This window comes from Ailuropoda melanoleuca, chromosome 12, assembly GCF_002007445.2.
Source record: "Ailuropoda melanoleuca isolate Jingjing chromosome 12, ASM200744v2, whole genome shotgun sequence".
NCBI classification, from domain to species: Eukaryota; Metazoa; Chordata; class Mammalia; order Carnivora; family Ursidae; genus Ailuropoda; species Ailuropoda melanoleuca.
In genome coordinates, this window is record NC_048229.1 from 33,629,865 (window position 1) to 33,646,565 (window position 16,701).

At 54.8% G+C, this 16,701-nt stretch overlaps 1 protein-coding gene across 1 annotated transcript in view; it reads right to left on the reverse strand.

The window, feature by feature from the left end:
• The window catches only part of PPP1R37 (protein phosphatase 1 regulatory subunit 37), a 44,176-nt gene that overhangs the window by 22,783 nt on the left and 4,692 nt on the right, over positions 1-16,701 (reverse strand). Inside the window, exon 2 of the mRNA XM_034637846.1 lies at positions 16,479-16,695. Coding sequence (XP_034493737.1) covers positions 16,479-16,680 — 202 coding nt within the window. The 5' untranslated portion in view covers positions 16,681-16,695. The remainder of the gene's footprint in view (positions 1-16,478; positions 16,696-16,701) is intronic.

Genomic DNA, 16,701 nt, shown 5'->3' on the forward strand with positions numbered 1-16,701 from the left:
ACGGATGAAATTGGGAAATAGGATGTCGAGAGGAAAAGCAAGACCCAGGAGTCCACTCGTGACACAATGCCATTTTTATGAAACTCATGAACAAGCAAAACTGAACACCATACTTCTCCATATGCACACACACACACACACACACACACACACACACACACACTAAAACTTAAAGAGAAGCCCAGCTGGCTCAGTCGGAGAAACATGCGACTCTTGATCTTGGAGTTGTGAGTTCGAGCCCCACGGTGGGTGTAGAGCTTACTTAAAACTAAAATCACAGAAAACAACAACAACAACAACAACAACAACAAAACCCCACAAGGCACGACAGTCCTAACGTTCAGACATTCAGGACAGTAGTCTCGGAGCTCTGAGCTCCACCCGCCCACCCAGAAGGAGAGGTGAGTTAATGGCAATGCTCTCATCCCTAAATTGGGAGGTAGGCTCAGAGGTCCTCATTACATTGCACTCTAACACTTACGTGTATGTTACACATATAGTTCACATGCCCAGAAAAGAATTTAATAACAATAATTTAAAAAGCAGAGGGAGGGAGAAGAGCGTAGCAGCAGAGGGAACAGCGTGCACAACTCTGTGGAGACAGAGCTGATGGCGCCTCTGGGGAACTGAAGGTCACTGTCAGGGTCAAATGAACCAAACGGGCAAGGAAACCAGCAAGGGCTGGGGGCACCGACATGCCTGAAAAATGTCTGCAAGTCGCCCAGTGGCTCACGGCTTCTCATCACTGCCACCCACTGAAATCCCAGGTAGGCTATGGGCCAAGCTCGGTGAGGGGGCCTCTGAGAAAGTCGGTGCTCATCAGGGGACAACCAGCCCTGCCAGAACCAAGCGGGCTATTTCGGGCTGCCCGACTCAGGCTTCCGGTCAGGGGCACCAGATGGCCAGCCGGATGCAGAGGCACTGGGGGAGTTTGATTTAGAACTAAAATCAAGTTACTGTGAGCTGTTTACTGGTCCAGCTAAGGCTCCGGGGATGGAAACTGGGTGCCTGGAACCTCTCGCTGCCCAGCCTGAGTTTCTCCATCTGTAGAAGGTGAGCCACACCGCTTACCTTCATGAGGTCTGTTTGGTAACTAAAGGATATATTCATTCCTCCATTTCCTACCAAATGACGTAGGCTAGGCAGACAACAGAGAACAAAACATTCTGATCCCTGCCCGCAGGGAGTAACTGCTAAGAGGATAGACAAATACACATACAATTAAAAACAGCAAGTTAGGGGCGCCTAGGTGGCTCAGCCATTAAGCGCCTGCCTTTGGCTCAGGTCATGGGATCAAGCCCCGCATCGGGCTCCCTGCTCGGCGGGAAGCCTGCTTCTCCCTCTCCCACTCCCCTTGCTTGTGTTCCCTCTCTCAATGTCTCTCTCTGTCAAATAAATAAATAATATCTTAAAAAAAAAACCCAGCAAGTTATTAGAAAAAACACTCTTGTAGGAAAAATAGGGGCATGCAAACTCAGATTGGAAGAAGGACCTAGGACAAACCCGTAAGAGAAAAGAAAAGTGTAAGCTGAAACCTAAAAAATGAGTAAGAGTCAGAGATTCATTCCTTCAAATATCCCTCTAGCGCCTATTCTGGGCCAGGCCCTGTTCTAGATGCCAGGTCGGCCCCAGTGAACGCAACCGTCACACATCCCCTCCCAAGCCACTTACACCTGGGCACGGGGGGGCAGAAGACAGTGAGCAGGTGTCAACAAACAGTAAGCACACCGAAGTTGGGGAAACCCTCCCAGGCAGAGGAAGGAGGCAGCACAGAGGCCTGGCATGTGGGTGATGGAGCAAAACCCAGAAATCCGAGGGGGTGGCATGAGACAAGGCAGGAGCCGTGAGCGGGAACCACATCCCGCAGGGCCAGGAAATGGTATTCTACAGGGATCGGGGAGCTACTCAGGGCTGATGGCGTATGATAAAAAGGACCCTCACCCGTGGGGTGCTGAAAACATGGTGGCCCTGGCCGCAGGAGGAGCTGGACTTCTGGGCTTTCGTACTTGCTGAGCCCCTGCAGCTGTGGCAGACTGGATGTGTCCAGGGACCAAGACAGGGCTGCTCTGGCTTCCATCACCTTCTGCAAAGGAGCACGACCTCCAGAAGCGACTGATGGCTCCAAGTCACAAAACGAAGGGCCCCACCAGCTTCACCAGGTCCCTCAGCCTGGTGCTCAGCAAACAGTAGCTACAGTTGCGTTAACAGGGACCCTTTTTATATTCTACTGTTGCTTGGCCTCGGCCTGGTCGCCCCTAAAGCGCCTTCCTCTTACACTGCGCCACCCCAAGGACCCAGGCTGATACCACCTCATCTGCTCTCGGACCTGGTCGTCTGAGCTCCTCCACCCGGAGCCGCTCCAGCTGGGACGGACACTGTGCTCTGCAGATCCAGTGAAAGAGCAAGGGAGAAAGGATTCTTTTTAAGAAGGAAAGAGGGGCACCTGGCTGGCTCAGTGGGTGGAGCGTGCGACTCTTGATCTCGGGGTTGTGAGTTTGAGCCCCATGTTGGTTACAGAGATTACTTAAAAATAAAACCTTTAAAAAAATAAAAACAGAAGGAAAGTGGTGTTCTGCTCCGCTCCCTACCCTTTCCAGCAAGGCCAATGATACATGAGGAAAAATAGACACCAGTACAATAAAATTCCAAAGAGCCAATTATTTTCAAAGGGAAGGAGTCCTTACAAAAGGTCCCAAAACAAAAATGGGCAAAGAGCATGAAGAAGGAACTCCCAAAGAATGTAACATGGTAACAATAAATAGGTTTAACTACCAGTCAAAGGAATGCTCATTAAAACAAGACACCATTGGGGTGCCTGGGTGGCCTGGTTGGCTGGGCGTCCAACTCTTGATTTTGGCTCGGGTTGTGATCTCAGAGTCGTGAGATCAACCCCCGTGGCAGGCTCCACGCACAGCCTGGAGCCTGCTTAAGATTCTCTCTCCCTCTGCCTCTGCCCGCCCCCCTCATGCTCTCTCTCTGAAACAAAACAAAACAAAAAACAAGACATCATCTTGGCATCAAGATACCCAATGCAAATATTATTCATTCATTCAACCAAAAAAGAAAATTAAGAGATAAAACCAAGTCCTGTTACTCAAGGCTTACGGTCCTACGCCGGCACAGATGCTATCTTATCTAAGGTTTCAACGGTTCCTACCCTCCGACCTGGTAAAACCACCTTCTAAGAATTTCTTCTGAGAAAGCTCCCCATAATGAACGTACAGATTTATGGACGAGGATGAACGTCACTGCATTATTTATGCTACTGAAAATGGGAAAGGACCCAAATGCTCAGCAATGTGGAAATGGCTAGAAGTAATTACAATGCCCCAAAGATGGATTTTAATCCTGCTTTTTAAAAAATGAGAAAACTGAAGTGAAAACAGAATATTCAAACGTATACAGAGCATCCTCCCAGTTTTATTTTTATCTATCTGTGGCAGTGCACATAGCCATAGAAGAGAGATGGAAAGGAAATGCTCTGGCATTTAATGTTGAAAACATTCCAGGTGGTGCAAATCATCTCCCCGATAAAAGTCTTGCATCTAGAACATATATAGAATGCTCACAACTCGGTAATAAAAAGACAAACAATCCAATTTTAAAATGGGCAAAGGATCTGAACAGACATTTCTCCAAAGAAGATACAGCAGTGCCTGAGAAGCATGTGAAAAGGTGCTCGACATCATGAGCCATCAGGGAAATGCAAATCCAAACCTCAGCGCCTGCCGCTTCACACCCTGTAGGGCGGCTAGAATGCGAAGGACAGATGCCAGGACGCCTGGCTGGTTCGGTCGGTGGAGCACAGGACTCCTGCTCACTCCTGAACTCGGGGTGGTGAGTCTGAGCCCCACGTCGGGAGTAGAAAAAAGACGACGACGACAGATATAAGTTACCCGGGATGTGGAGGACTCAGCACCTTCCTTCACGCGCTGCGGAGGGAGTATCAAGCGAGGCGGCTGCTCAAATGGGTATCAGAGCCGCTGCGTGACCCGGCACTTTCATTCCCGGGAGGCGAAAGTGTGCGTGCACAACAACTCGGACCCTGACATCCACAACAGCATCATCATTCACCACAGCCAGAAACTACACCAACAGGTGAAGAGAAAGAAAACGTGACACAGTCACACAGTGGAACGTTTTTCAGCAACGACGAGGGACGAGGTTCTGACATGTGCCACGATGAGGGGAGGTCCGAGAACACCACGCGGAATGAGAAAAGCCAGACACAAAGGGCTGTGTGATGCATAATTCCATTTATATGAAACGTCCGGAATCTAAACAGACAGCAGTTGGGGAGGGTGGTGGTTAAGGGGTGCAGGGTTTCCGGGGCGGGGGATGAAATGCTCTAAAATCGACTGTGACGGTAGATGTACAACTCTGTTAACAACTGAAAGCCAATGAACTATACACTTCAAACAGGTGAAATATGTGTGAATTACAGCCCCATCAAGCCCTTAAGAAAATTCCAGATGGTGAAATTAACAAGTCATTTTTTATTTTCATTAGACTTTCCAAGTTTGTTTTGTTTTTTACAATGAACATACCTCACTTTTAAAATCAGGGGATCAATGGGGTGCCTGGGTGGCACAGCGGTTAAGCATCTGCCTTCGGCTCAGGGCGTGATCCCAGCATTCTGGGATCGAGCCCCACATCAGGCTCTTCTGCTATGAGCCTGCTTCTTCCTCTCCCACTCCCCCTGCTTGTGTTCCCTCTCTCACTGGCTGTCTCTCTCTCTGTCAAATAAATAAAAAATCTTTAAAAAAAAATAAAATAAAATCAGGGGATCAAGGTAGCAATCCTTTCCTTAGTGACAACCATCATCACCCTCCAGGGTGACTACACACCCCTCTCCCCAACCCCCCTTACCAGTTCCATGACAGGAGAGGAGAAAACGAAGACCCTGGCAGCCAACAAGCTCATGGAGCTCTGTGCTGGGCTAGAGATGGGGAGTCTCCATTTTCCCAGAGCACAAATCCTTTCTCTAATTGCCAACCTCACACAGCCGGTTGGGGGGCCCCAGGTACCCAAGGCAGGTCTCCCCAGGATGAGCTGCTTTGTGCCTCAAAGCTACAGAGATGGCTGAGGAGAGCAGCAGGAGCCCAGTCCTGCGTTCCAGGCCGTTTCTCTCTGGCCCACTGTCTCATCTATAAAACAAGGAGGTTACCCCTCCCCCTCTGATAATCTGTACTCTGGAAATGCGGAAGGGGCCTGTGCTAGCCCTGGATTCTCTTGGCTGGGTGGGTAGTGAGCACAGGCATTTGGAGCCAACAGCTGGCAGGTGCACAGGAAGTCAGAGGCCTGCCTTCGGATGCCTGTTCCACCCCCTGGGCTCACTGGCCTGGGATGTCTTCCCCGGGGACCAGTCAAGCTGCTGTCGGACACGGCAGCTCTAAGCAGGGCTCCATGAGGGCATCCTCTCTGAGCCGTACCCATACCCACTGCCCCCCAAACTCCATCCTAATGTTATGACATTCCCTGAACATTCGCTCGGTGCCTGAGACACAGTGACTGAGACAGCCTTGGCCCTGCCAGGGCTCACAGTCCACTGCGGGAGACAGACCGTCACCAGACAGGGACCACCCAGAGTGGGCAAAGCTGGGACAGGGAGCCCAGAAAAACTTAGCATGGCAGATCCTGAGGGCTGAGCCCAGGCCCAGCAAGGAAGGAGGCTCCCCCAGGGAACACAGCACTTCCTGGTATTCTGATGAAAGTGGGGAGAGCTGGATCAGGAAGCAAGGACCCCACCCAGGGAAAGAAGGGAGTTACAGAACAAAGAATGAGATGGAGGAAGGAGGGGGAGGATGGAGGACTGAGCTGGGTGGCTGCAACCTTGACATCCTTCACCTCCCTCCTGTCACATCTTGTTGTTGGAGGGACAGGGAATCAGGTCGCCTGCCAAAGGTGGAAAGGCAGACCAGTTAGCAGAACCCGGCCTCTCTCAGCTCCATGCCATGATGGAGAGGAGGTCCTGGGACCCATGTGGTTCCCTAAATGGTGGGGGTGACCTACATAGAGAGATGGGGAACACACACGGTGGGAAAGGACCTCGGACGCCTCTGCACAGAGAGGGCAACAACACACAGCAAGTCAACAGCAAACACGGCTTCTCCTGGCTCTACCAGGCTGGCTAGCTTCCCAATTCTGGCAGGGGGACACCAGAGGCACCCTCCCATCTTCACACTTCCTTTTCTGGACCTGGGCTACTTGAGGGCAGGGCCTGTCTAGTACCCAAGGCCCCCCATCACATATTGCTTCCTTCTCCACCTGCCATATAAGCTCTTGCTCAGAGCCAGGCACAGTGCCACATGGTGTGGGCCCCAGGGGATACAGAGGCACAAAACCAAAGCCACCGTGCCTCAATGATGCTCACAGTCTAGGGGGCAAGAGAGAGTATCAGCAGGCCTACAGATAAACAGACCACCTGACAGGGGGTTCAGAGAGCCAGGAAGAAAGGGTCTACTGGTACCCGAAGGAGAAACTGGAGCGGTGACAGCAAGGCTAGCATTCCAGGACAGGATGTGGAAGTTCCTCGCATGTTCTAGGAACTGAGAGAAAGCCACCACACTTGAACCCAGGGCAGAAGGGCAATCACAGTCGTGGTCAGTGAAGGTGGCAGGCGCCGAGCCTCCTAAGCTGGTGCAGGGACTCTGGACTGGGGGTTGCAGGTCAGAGAGCACGATGTGAAGCGACAGAGGAACCAGGTCTGCCCGCCTGACCATGGGCGGGGGTGGGGGGGCAATGAGAGAGCAGGGGCAACAGTCAGGACCCCACCACCTGGCACCCCGCAGGCACAGTGAGTGGGTGCCCACGAGGAATGAATACATGGGTGCGTGAACAAATGCTCCCTCGACAGATTATCTTCCTTCCCTGACGCTCTTCAGGGCCCCCGACTTTCTGAGGCCCCGGCGACTTGGTTTCGAGGGCTCCAAGGCACCCAGACTGGGGCACGCATTAGCAGACCCACTTCGCCTGAGTCCCTAAGGTGCCTGGGTGTGCTGAGTGGTGTGCCTCCTCTGGGGAGCCAGACGGACAAGATGTGCTCCCTCGTGGAGCGTCTGAGTCCAGTGGGGGGAGAGGGACCCAAACAAATAACAACAGCCTGAGGCATCACGGGAACCTGGGCGAGCACAGCAGCACTCTGTCTGGGGACCAGGGAGGACCGTGCCAAGGAGGTGACGTCTGAGCCAGCTGGGAAGGGTAAGGAGGAGTCGGTCAGGAAAGGCAGGGGACTGGCCAGGGGCACACTGAGCAGAGGGAATCGGTGTCCCTGGGTCAGGAGGGAGGGCCTCCCACCAGGCTCAGAGGCGTGAATCCATCCTGTGGTTATGAAGCGGTCCTCAGAGGCTTTCTGGGAACACAGCAGAGGAAGAGAACCATTCCTTCTAGTTTGAACATGGCTCCCCCTACTCCCCGAGCCTTGGCTTTCACTTTCCAGCTGTTGCAAAGATTAAATGAGTAGATGCATGTGAAGAGCTTAGACCTGGTAAGGGCTCCGTGAGATTATCACAGCCCCGCCACTCATCCAGGGGCATGACCCCTCCCACTGGGTCGCTTCCCCGTGTTTGCCTGCATCTCCTGGCAGCCCCGCCCAGCCGCCTGCTGCTGGGAGGAAGGCAGTGAGCTCAGCTGTGAAGGTGCTTTGCTTTGCAGAAAGAGGAGGGCCACACAGAATGCTAGCAGCGCCGCCTCGACATGGCCGACGACAGCTGGCAGGAGACTAAGAGTGGAGCAACGCAGGGGTGGGTGTGAAGGTGGCACACGAGTCACCCCAGTGGGTTCCAAGAGGAGCCCATCCACCCGGCCAGGAGACATCCCAGCTGGAATCCAACAAGACCCTCCCCGGAGCATCAGACCGCAGGGCTCCAGACGCAGGGTTCTGCTGGAAAGGAAGAGGGCGTCAGGCGAATCACATGAGCCTAGTGGCTGTCAGCAGACACCTCCAAACCGCCACCCCCACCTGAGGCAACAGCTCCGCACCAGCTACAGAGTAAGGAAGCAGGTGAGAATAACTTCAGAGCAATAACTTCAGAGCGCCTACTGTGTACCTCCATCCACCACCAATCCATCCGAAGTGAGGGCCTGCAGAGTGCCAGGCACTGCAAAGGGCTCTGGGGACAGCGAGGGGAGCCACACTGAGATGGGCCCTGCCTTCATGGAACAGTATTCCAAATGGGGGGAAATACACCCAGGGCACGATGATGCCTGTAATCCTTTCGGGCATCCAGCCTCTGAACCCCTTCCTGGAACTGCGGACCCCTCCACGTCTCCCACACACTCCAGGCCCCAGCCTCCGGTGCCACTCCAGCCATGGAGGGCTGCCCCAAACTTCTTCCAGCTGCCAGAGGGGCCACGGGCTCCCTAACGCCAGTAGCACCTGGGGTCAGCACGCGCAGTGCCAGCGCCTGCCTGGAGCAGTGATGCCCAGGACCCCGGGCATTCTCAGCAGAGCCACCTGACGCTGGGCTGTGCTGCCGGTGCAGAGGCCCCAGGCCTGGCTCTTTTCCCAGAGAGCCTGAAAGCTCTGAAAGACACGTCTGCCAAAATGGCTTCACAAACGGGGACAGTGTAGCACAGGGATGTTCCAGGACATGGCCACATTCACACAGCTGAACCCACACCTGGGCCTGTGCCATCTAGCCTGGGGAGGTGAGGCTGCCCTCCTGCTTTTAGAGAGGAGGGAGCCGAGGCAGGCGCACAACAGGGGCATGACCTCATTCCACTTCATCCAATCTTTACCGACTGTCTATAATAGCCAGTCACTGTTCCAGTCGCCTTCCAAGTACGGAAAAATCTAATCCTCAATCCCCATACAAATGGGGACACTGATGCAGAGAAATTGAGTGATTCGCCTAAGGGCAGAGCTGGACTGGCCCAGTGGCTCCAAAGCCCGAGCCCTGGGAGGTCGCTTGTGTTGCTACCATTTCACATTCTGGGGAATGAGGTGCACTAAGGACTCCATGGTCTCCTACTGAAGGCCCTTGGGCCAGATGTGCTCTGGATTCAGAACTTCCTGGATTTTAGAAGAGGAACAGGACAGCTCTATTATGCTAAGACCCCAGCAGGGTCTGTCTGGGACAGTTTTTAGAACTTTCTGGATCTAGGAAACGTGGGGTCTACAGGGGTTGTGCAGGTGAAGCCACTTGCTGAGGCCACACAGGGGAGGTACAGGCACCCGAATGCGCAGTCTGCAAGCTGCCCACCACCCCACCCAAGAGCAGGATGAACTGACTTGGGAGGGGGTGCTCGGAGATCCGAGAAGAGAACGGATGGGGGAAACTGTCAGCTTACAAGTGTCACAGAAACACTGGCAATGGCAAAACCTTTGGGGGGCAGGGGAAGTTCAGATCAAGCCAAGGAGTCAATCAATGAAGTCAAATGTCAGCTATTACCTCATGCAGGGCCACCTCCCTGGTCTCTAAGCCTCGGTCTCACCCCCTTCACACCATTCAGAAAGTTCTGCTAAAAATACCAGGCATATCTCTTCTTAAAGTCCTCTGTAGCCCTGAGGCTAACACAGCCTCTGAGGCCCCAGCTGGGTGGTCTCTTTCCTGCCTCATCCAGCTCTCCTCTGACCCTCCTGCCCCCACCTCCAGGAAGACTGGCTTTCTCAGATGCGCCTGGCTCACTCTCTGCCTCCAGCCCTCGGTGCATACTTCCAGCTGCTTCCCTGGCTGACTCCTGGGATTTCTGGGCCTCAGATGGCCCTCACTCCAGGAAGCCACCTTTGCCCGCCTGCCTGCCCAACTACGCCTGTGAGCTCCTCCTAATCAGAGTCCTGGGCACCCTAGTTTGATTAGAATTGTTTACTGTGTGTCTCCCTTACCCGACTGTGACCTCCAGGGAGGCATGGACTGCGTCTGTCTCACTCCCCGCCCCCTAACACCTGGCACTGCCATGCCCTGCTAAATGAACGGCTGGCCATGGGGTAACAAGTCACACATTCAACCAGGAGGTACTGAGCTACCAAGTACCAGACACTGTGCAGCACAGAAGAACTCGGGCCAAGGGTCAGAACAAGGACCTAATGCTGAGGACAGAGGAGCCGCATGGACCTCCCAGGACTCTGGAGCTGCCAAGAGCCACAGTGAACCCCCACCCTGAGTCGTCAATGGGGCTGGGCCCTTTATTCGGTTGGTTTCTCGTCCCGGCCATGACTGCGCGTGGCTAGAACTGTCCCCACTTCGTACATGGTTCCGGGTTACAAATGAAGAAACCGTACGGCCCGCAGAACTGAACGCAGCAACTTGCTGCAGCTCATGTAGCCCGTACACGGGGAAGGGTACAGGACCGCCTACTGGCTCTGGGACCGCAGGTGTGTCACATCGCCTCTCCGTGCCTCAACTTCCTCATCTGAAAATTAGAAGTACAGCACCTGGGGTGGTTGTGAGACGTAACCGAGACAAGACATTTAGCCCCGTGGGGGGCACGCGGCAGCCAGTGAGTGGTGACCATGAAGGTCGTCCAGAGAGCAGGGATTTCAAGCCGGGCTCCTCTACGTGCTACCGCAGCTGGCCACCTTCCCAGCTCAAATTTCTGCAGTTACCTCAAGTCACACATGTCAACTTGCTCCAAACCAGTCTATGAGGTCAACCCCCGCCACCCCTGAACCGAGCGAGGGCTGGAAGGCAGTCTTGGGATTGAGTACTGAATGGGCTGAGCCCTGAGCAGAAGGACAGCCACATCTGGCTGTCAGAACCACCTGGGGAGCTTTCTAGAAACACAGATTCCTGGCCCCCATTTCCAGAAGGCTGCCTCAGTCATAGCCAGGCCAGCCCGGGGCATCTGGCTCCACGGTTCTTAACTTTCGGAGCGTGAGACGGAGGAGAGCCACGAGTGCCTCGCTCCCAGAAACACACCCACACGCACTTCCACTGGCTCATTCACTCAAGGGCTATTTATCGCCCCCTGCCCGCTAAGTCTGCGCGCTCTTTCTGGGGGCTCGTGGTGGACACCAAAGCCAGCTTGCAGATCTCTGAGAAAGAGCCCCTGGCACAGAATGGATCGACTCCTCCGAAAGCTTTTTCCCAAATACCACCACGTCCGGTTATTAGAGGTGAGGACAGCCTCACTCCCCTGACATTCACCCACTGCCCGGGCCCTCTTGTGAGCCAGGCTGAGGTCACAGAGGGGACTTGCACACAGCCCTTGCCCTTGAAGAGGGAAATACGATGTGAACACAGATAGAGCTGGAGGTGCAAAGAAGGAGGGCAGTCCGCCGGAGTCTGAGTGTGCGAAGGACCCAGCCTGGCACAACGACACTGCCAGCACAGCGCCCGACAGCGCAGAGGGCTGGGTGGTGCGGTCCATGCTACAGACAGGACAAAGGCTTGGGAAGGAGGTGTGACTCGTTCAAAGTCATCGGCCAGTATCTGGAAAGGTGAACGCTTTGAGTCTAGAATCTGGGTACCCTTGCCGCCTCTCAGGCTAGTGGGCCAAGACATGCTGATTTAGTTTCAGCTCAGAGAGGTTGGGCAAGTTGCCCAGGGTCACCCAGCTTGTAACAGATGGGATCAGGCCTGGAGCCTGAGGTCGTTCTCATGCTCAGTCAGGGTCAGGACAGCAGGGTTCTGATGCGGGAGATGCTGGGGAGAAAGATGAGTGCAAACGCACAACAGAGACAGGAAGCTGGTGGGACCTGGTGATGACAGGACAAACGAGGGAGACATCAGATGAGCATTCACTATGGGCTGTTATCTTACTTAATCCTCACGATCACCCTATGAGAAGGTACTATTGTCAGCTGCATTTTATAGACAGAAACATCACGGGCAGGGAGAACAATTGGCCAAAGTCACATGGCACATTATGTGTCAACGCTGGCAGCAGGATGTGAAGCTGGGCCCAGATGGAAATCTGGACAAAAGCGTCAAAAGCTGCCCGCCCCACGACCCCATATCCTAGTCTCCAGCAACACCACCACTTAGGCTAAATTGAGGGGAGTGTCTTTTTTTTTTTTTTCAGTTTGTTTTAATCTCTACATCCAACATGGGACTCGAACTCATGACCCCGAGATTAAGAATCACACTCTCCACCAACTGAGCCAACCAGGCACTCCTTGAGCTGAGTCTTTTAACGGAGGGCCTCTTTCTACCACTGACAGGTGCATCTCTACCCGTCAAACCAGTTCCAAGGCCCATATCTACAGCACAGGTTTCAAGGAGAACCAAAAGTAAAGCATGTCCACCCCCTTTGACCCCCATTTGAGAACACCATGGCCACTGCCCCCACTGCCCCTTCCAACCCCCAAACTCAGGTGGCCAGAGGGGGCCTCATCTTTGGAGCCCCCTCACCCTGCAGACATGTCACAGAAGGAGTTTCCTAGTGGGCAAAACTCCCCCCCCCAACCACTGCAGGACTGATTCTGATGGGCCAGAAGTCTGGGAGTGGGGAATGAGTCACTGGCAGGACTGGAGGGAGGGGAGACAAGCCTCCCACACAGCGGCCAGTGTCACACCACTGGACACAGGTGTCTGACACCTGTCTTGCAGAGCCCACATCTCCTTCCCACATAGCCTTCGTGGGACTGGGAAGATGAGCTGAGCTTTGGGTCATTCCTGCAGGTCACCCTGGCACAAGTCCCTCAGGAGAGCTGGGACCACGGGGCCTGCCACCATGGGGTCGGGCGCAGCCAGCCAGCCCCTCCTCCACCGGTAATCACTTCTACCCCGGGGCCTACCAGTGGAGCCCACAGGTGGCCAGTCTGGCAGCTCTGAGGCAGCGTCTTCCACTCACAATTTCCACCCCGCCTCCTCCCCAGGCTTCACTTCCCGTCTATGCACAACTGGCCTGCGGAGGAGGCCCTGCCCGTCTCCCCCCCCCGGCCCCCCGCCGGCCCGCCTGGGTTCATCCCATCTGCTCAGACGTGCTGGGTGGTCAGCAGGGCAGGGGGCACGACTTCACAGATGAGGAAACAAACAAGCTCAGCAAGAACAGGGGCCTTGCCAGAGGCCGTGGCACACGGCTGCCAGCCTGGCCGGGAGGCACTCTGGCTACACAGGTCCCAGCTGCGGCCCGCTGTCACCCCCTCCAGAATAGCTGTCCACAGTCCCACCGGCGCTCATTCAACCACAATCGCCGCACGTCCTCTGAGAGGCCAAGAAAGCGGAAACAAGGACAGACAGCATCTGCTCTCCCACTGCAGTGGGGGGAGAGACCCCTAGCATGAAAGCGAGCATGGGTGGCACCAGCAGGTGGCCACTAGCGCCCCGAGGAAAATGAGCAGGACTCCAGCATCGGGGGCGGGTGCGCAGGGACGCACTATGTGAGGTGGAGCCAGACAAGGCCCCCCTGAGCACTGGGTTGGGTTGAGCCCCAGAGGCCTGGGACCTTCTACTCCAGATCGTCTCACCTGCACGGATCCCCAACACGTGACCTGGGGCAGGGCTTGATGGGGCTCTCGCCCTCAGGCAGACACCCCCAGAGTCTCCCAGCCAGCTGGGCCACCACTCCAGTGCGGACCTGGCCCAGCTCTCCTCCCTGAAAGGTCACCTGTGCTGGGCCCCCGATTCCTCTAGTTCGGGGATGCTCCTGCACCCCCTGGCTCAGGCAACTTCCCCATCTCTGGGATGGAAGAGCAGCTTCTGAATGACCTCTCTCCCAAATCAGATCGGCCAACTCCCCCCTCACCCTTGACCTCGGGGTCACAGCACCACAGCAGGCCCCAGAATGACTCCTCCACCACGCTTTCCACTAGGACCACAGCTCGAATGACACACCCTGTGCTTTCCCACGGCTTAAAGACCAAGCCCAACATATCTCCCACCCCTCCTCTAAGACAAACCAAGTCCTCTCTGCAGCCTCCAGTGAAGACACTTTGGCCTCCCAACTAGGTAACCCCCTTGGCCCAACTTTCTGTACTGAGCTTCCTCTTCTAAGGCCTGGCAATACTCCACCTTCCCTAGTCCCAAGCCAGGCAGCAACTCACTGTCCTCCCCAGGCACAGAGGCTAGCCACCTGCTCCTAAGCATTGACAGGCCTTCCAATTTCCTGTCCTGCAAATCCCACTGTCTAAACTCATCGAGGTCACCCATGATCCCTCCCCTGCTTGGGGACCAAGATCCCCCATCTCCTTCACTGCCAGCCTGAGCCCTTAGCCCCTCTCCGCAGCCGAGACAGACCAACCCTGCCAGCCCGTAAATGGATTTCTCAACTTCTCCATGTCATCACCGCTCTACCTCAGACCCACTGACTCCTCCGGAGTGTGAGTCCTGACCAGTCCCTGCTGTCCTTTAAACTTCAGAAATGAGAGACTCCCCCAGCCTGTAAGCTGTTCCCACCTCCCCCTACCGGGAGAAGGCCAATCAGCAACCATCCTCTCAGCCCCTCCCAGCCAGACTCCAAGTGACCCCTCTTTCTTGACACTCTTCCCTCCCCTCAAACTCCTTCACCGCCTGGGTAACAGCAGCTGCTATTTCTGTGGCAAGAATCTACAAAGACTATTTTATTTAATCTTCACAACTACCCGTGGTAGAAATTAGCACCTCCATTTGCAGAGAAAGAAACAGGAGGCTCAGAGAAGAAAAACAGCTTACTCAAAATCAAACAGCTGGTTACACACAGCTGTTCCTCTTCTGGGAACCTGCACACCAGAAACTTGCCTCCAGCGCACCCGCCCCCCGGCCCCAATGCTTCCCCCGCCCCCACCATGGCCCTCCAGCCCACAAACTGCTCATCTTCCTTTCTGCTTGCCCCGGGCCCACAAACTGACCACCATCTCTGTCCCGCTCCTGAAGGCCTGGGAAGCAGAAACATCCAAGTCCCAAGCACATGCATTGACCCCTCTGGACTGGCCCCTAAAATGACCAATGTCACCCAAAGTCACCCCAAAAATGACCAACAATAACTGCAACTTGATGAAAGCTCCTCCTGGCCAATTACTTTTCATACACAACCATATTTAATCCTCCCTGAAAGCCTTTGTGGGGTATTATCACCCACTTCACCGTCGGGAAAACTGAGACTCCGAGGAGTTAGGTAACCAGCCTGAGGTCATGAAGTGGGTAAATGGGAGTCAGGAGTTGAACTGGAACCTCTGCCCTCTACCACCCTACTCTGCCTATCCAGGTCTTTCTCTTCTCCCACTCTCAACTCCCTGAATTGGGTACCATGCTATAGCCAGAGCCCCACCTGACTCTTCCCCTGCCAGCCCAAGTCCTCCAACCCAAAAGTGACACCTATCTCTGGGGCCCAGAGCCCAAGATGTGGCTGGCTCTCGACGCCAACAATCATAAATTGTCTCTTTAACAAGAACTAGCCAGACTGGCATTTATGGCAGGCTACCTACGTGCTCAGCTTCCAGTTACCCTGTACCCCACTCTCACGCAAAAGCCACAATTCCTCCACTGCACAGACTAGCAACAGTGCCTCCTCTTTCCTGGGGCCAAGTGACCAACTTCTATCAAGCCAGGACCAGTCTGTGACCCCTCTCTTCATGGGCTCCACCCTGGCAAGACTGGCCTCGCCAGCAGAGAAATGGACTCAACGCCGCCACTCATCTACTGAGTGACTTTCCAACTTTAGTCTTAGAGGTAAAACACACACACTCCAGCTGCCCTTTCACTTCCAACACAAATCTGACCTTCAGGGGACCTAGACTCTGCAGACTTGCTCCCTCTCCCAAGATCTCAAGCTAGCAAACTTCTTCAGGCACTCACTTTCTACCTCCAACAACTCCCAATTCCCCAACTCTTTCTTAGGGGGGGAAAAATATTTTTTTTAAAGAGACCTCTATACCCAGACCCCAAAGTTCCTCTGCTCCTTAATGACTGATAATGCTTTACTTTCCATTTGGGAAGAAGAAAAGGAGTGCAGTGACTCTCTTTCTTAATGTCAAGATCTACCACCTCCTCCCACTATCTCACCCACCTCCAAAGTGACCATAAACTCTGCTCCTTTTCTGAGAGTTTGTTTACCTTGACTCCCTTTTCCCAACCCCAGGCTTTACCAACTCCTCCAGTGCCACAGGCCAAGGTGGTTTATTCCTCTTCCTCCTTTCAGCCAAAAAAGTGAGCAACATGACTACCCCTTCTCCCGAGGTTTGCAGACCAGCAACTTAACCTCTATGAGCCCGTCAAACTCCACCTGCCCTTTCACCGCCAATGCTGACCCACTCTTCCTTCTCTGCTCTCTTTATCCTTGGCGGTGGGGGGGTGGGGGGACGGACGGACTAGGAACTCAAAGACTACCGCCCTATCAATCTCCCAAACCTCCAAACTTTAACTGCTTATCGTTTTCATTCTTAAAACGATCGCCTTCAGCGTCGGGAGGGGGGGTTGTGCGGGGGGGGGGCATAAACCAGCTACTTTTCACCTTCCCAACCCAATAGGCACCCCGTCTCTAACATCTTGCAGCTCTAAACTGACGACAGTCCCCTTAAATCCTCATTAGGTGCAACTTATTGAGCGCCCTCTCCGTGCCGGGCGCTGCACAGACTCCGGTCCGCCACCAGCCCGCCCCCGCGCCCCGGCGGTAGCTACCGTGTCTCCAGGGGTCTTTGGGTTCCACCGCTCCGGACACGATATCCTCGTCGGAGGGGAACGTGACGCGCTTGGCCGCAGCCTTGAGGCGTCCGTCGGCGGGGGACGATGCGGGGCTGGGAGACTGGGCCTCGGCGGGGGCCTCCTCGGCGTCGCCGTCCGCGCCCGGCCCGGGCGGCGCCTCCTGCGGCGGGATCTCCATCGCCGCCGCCGCCGCCTCCTC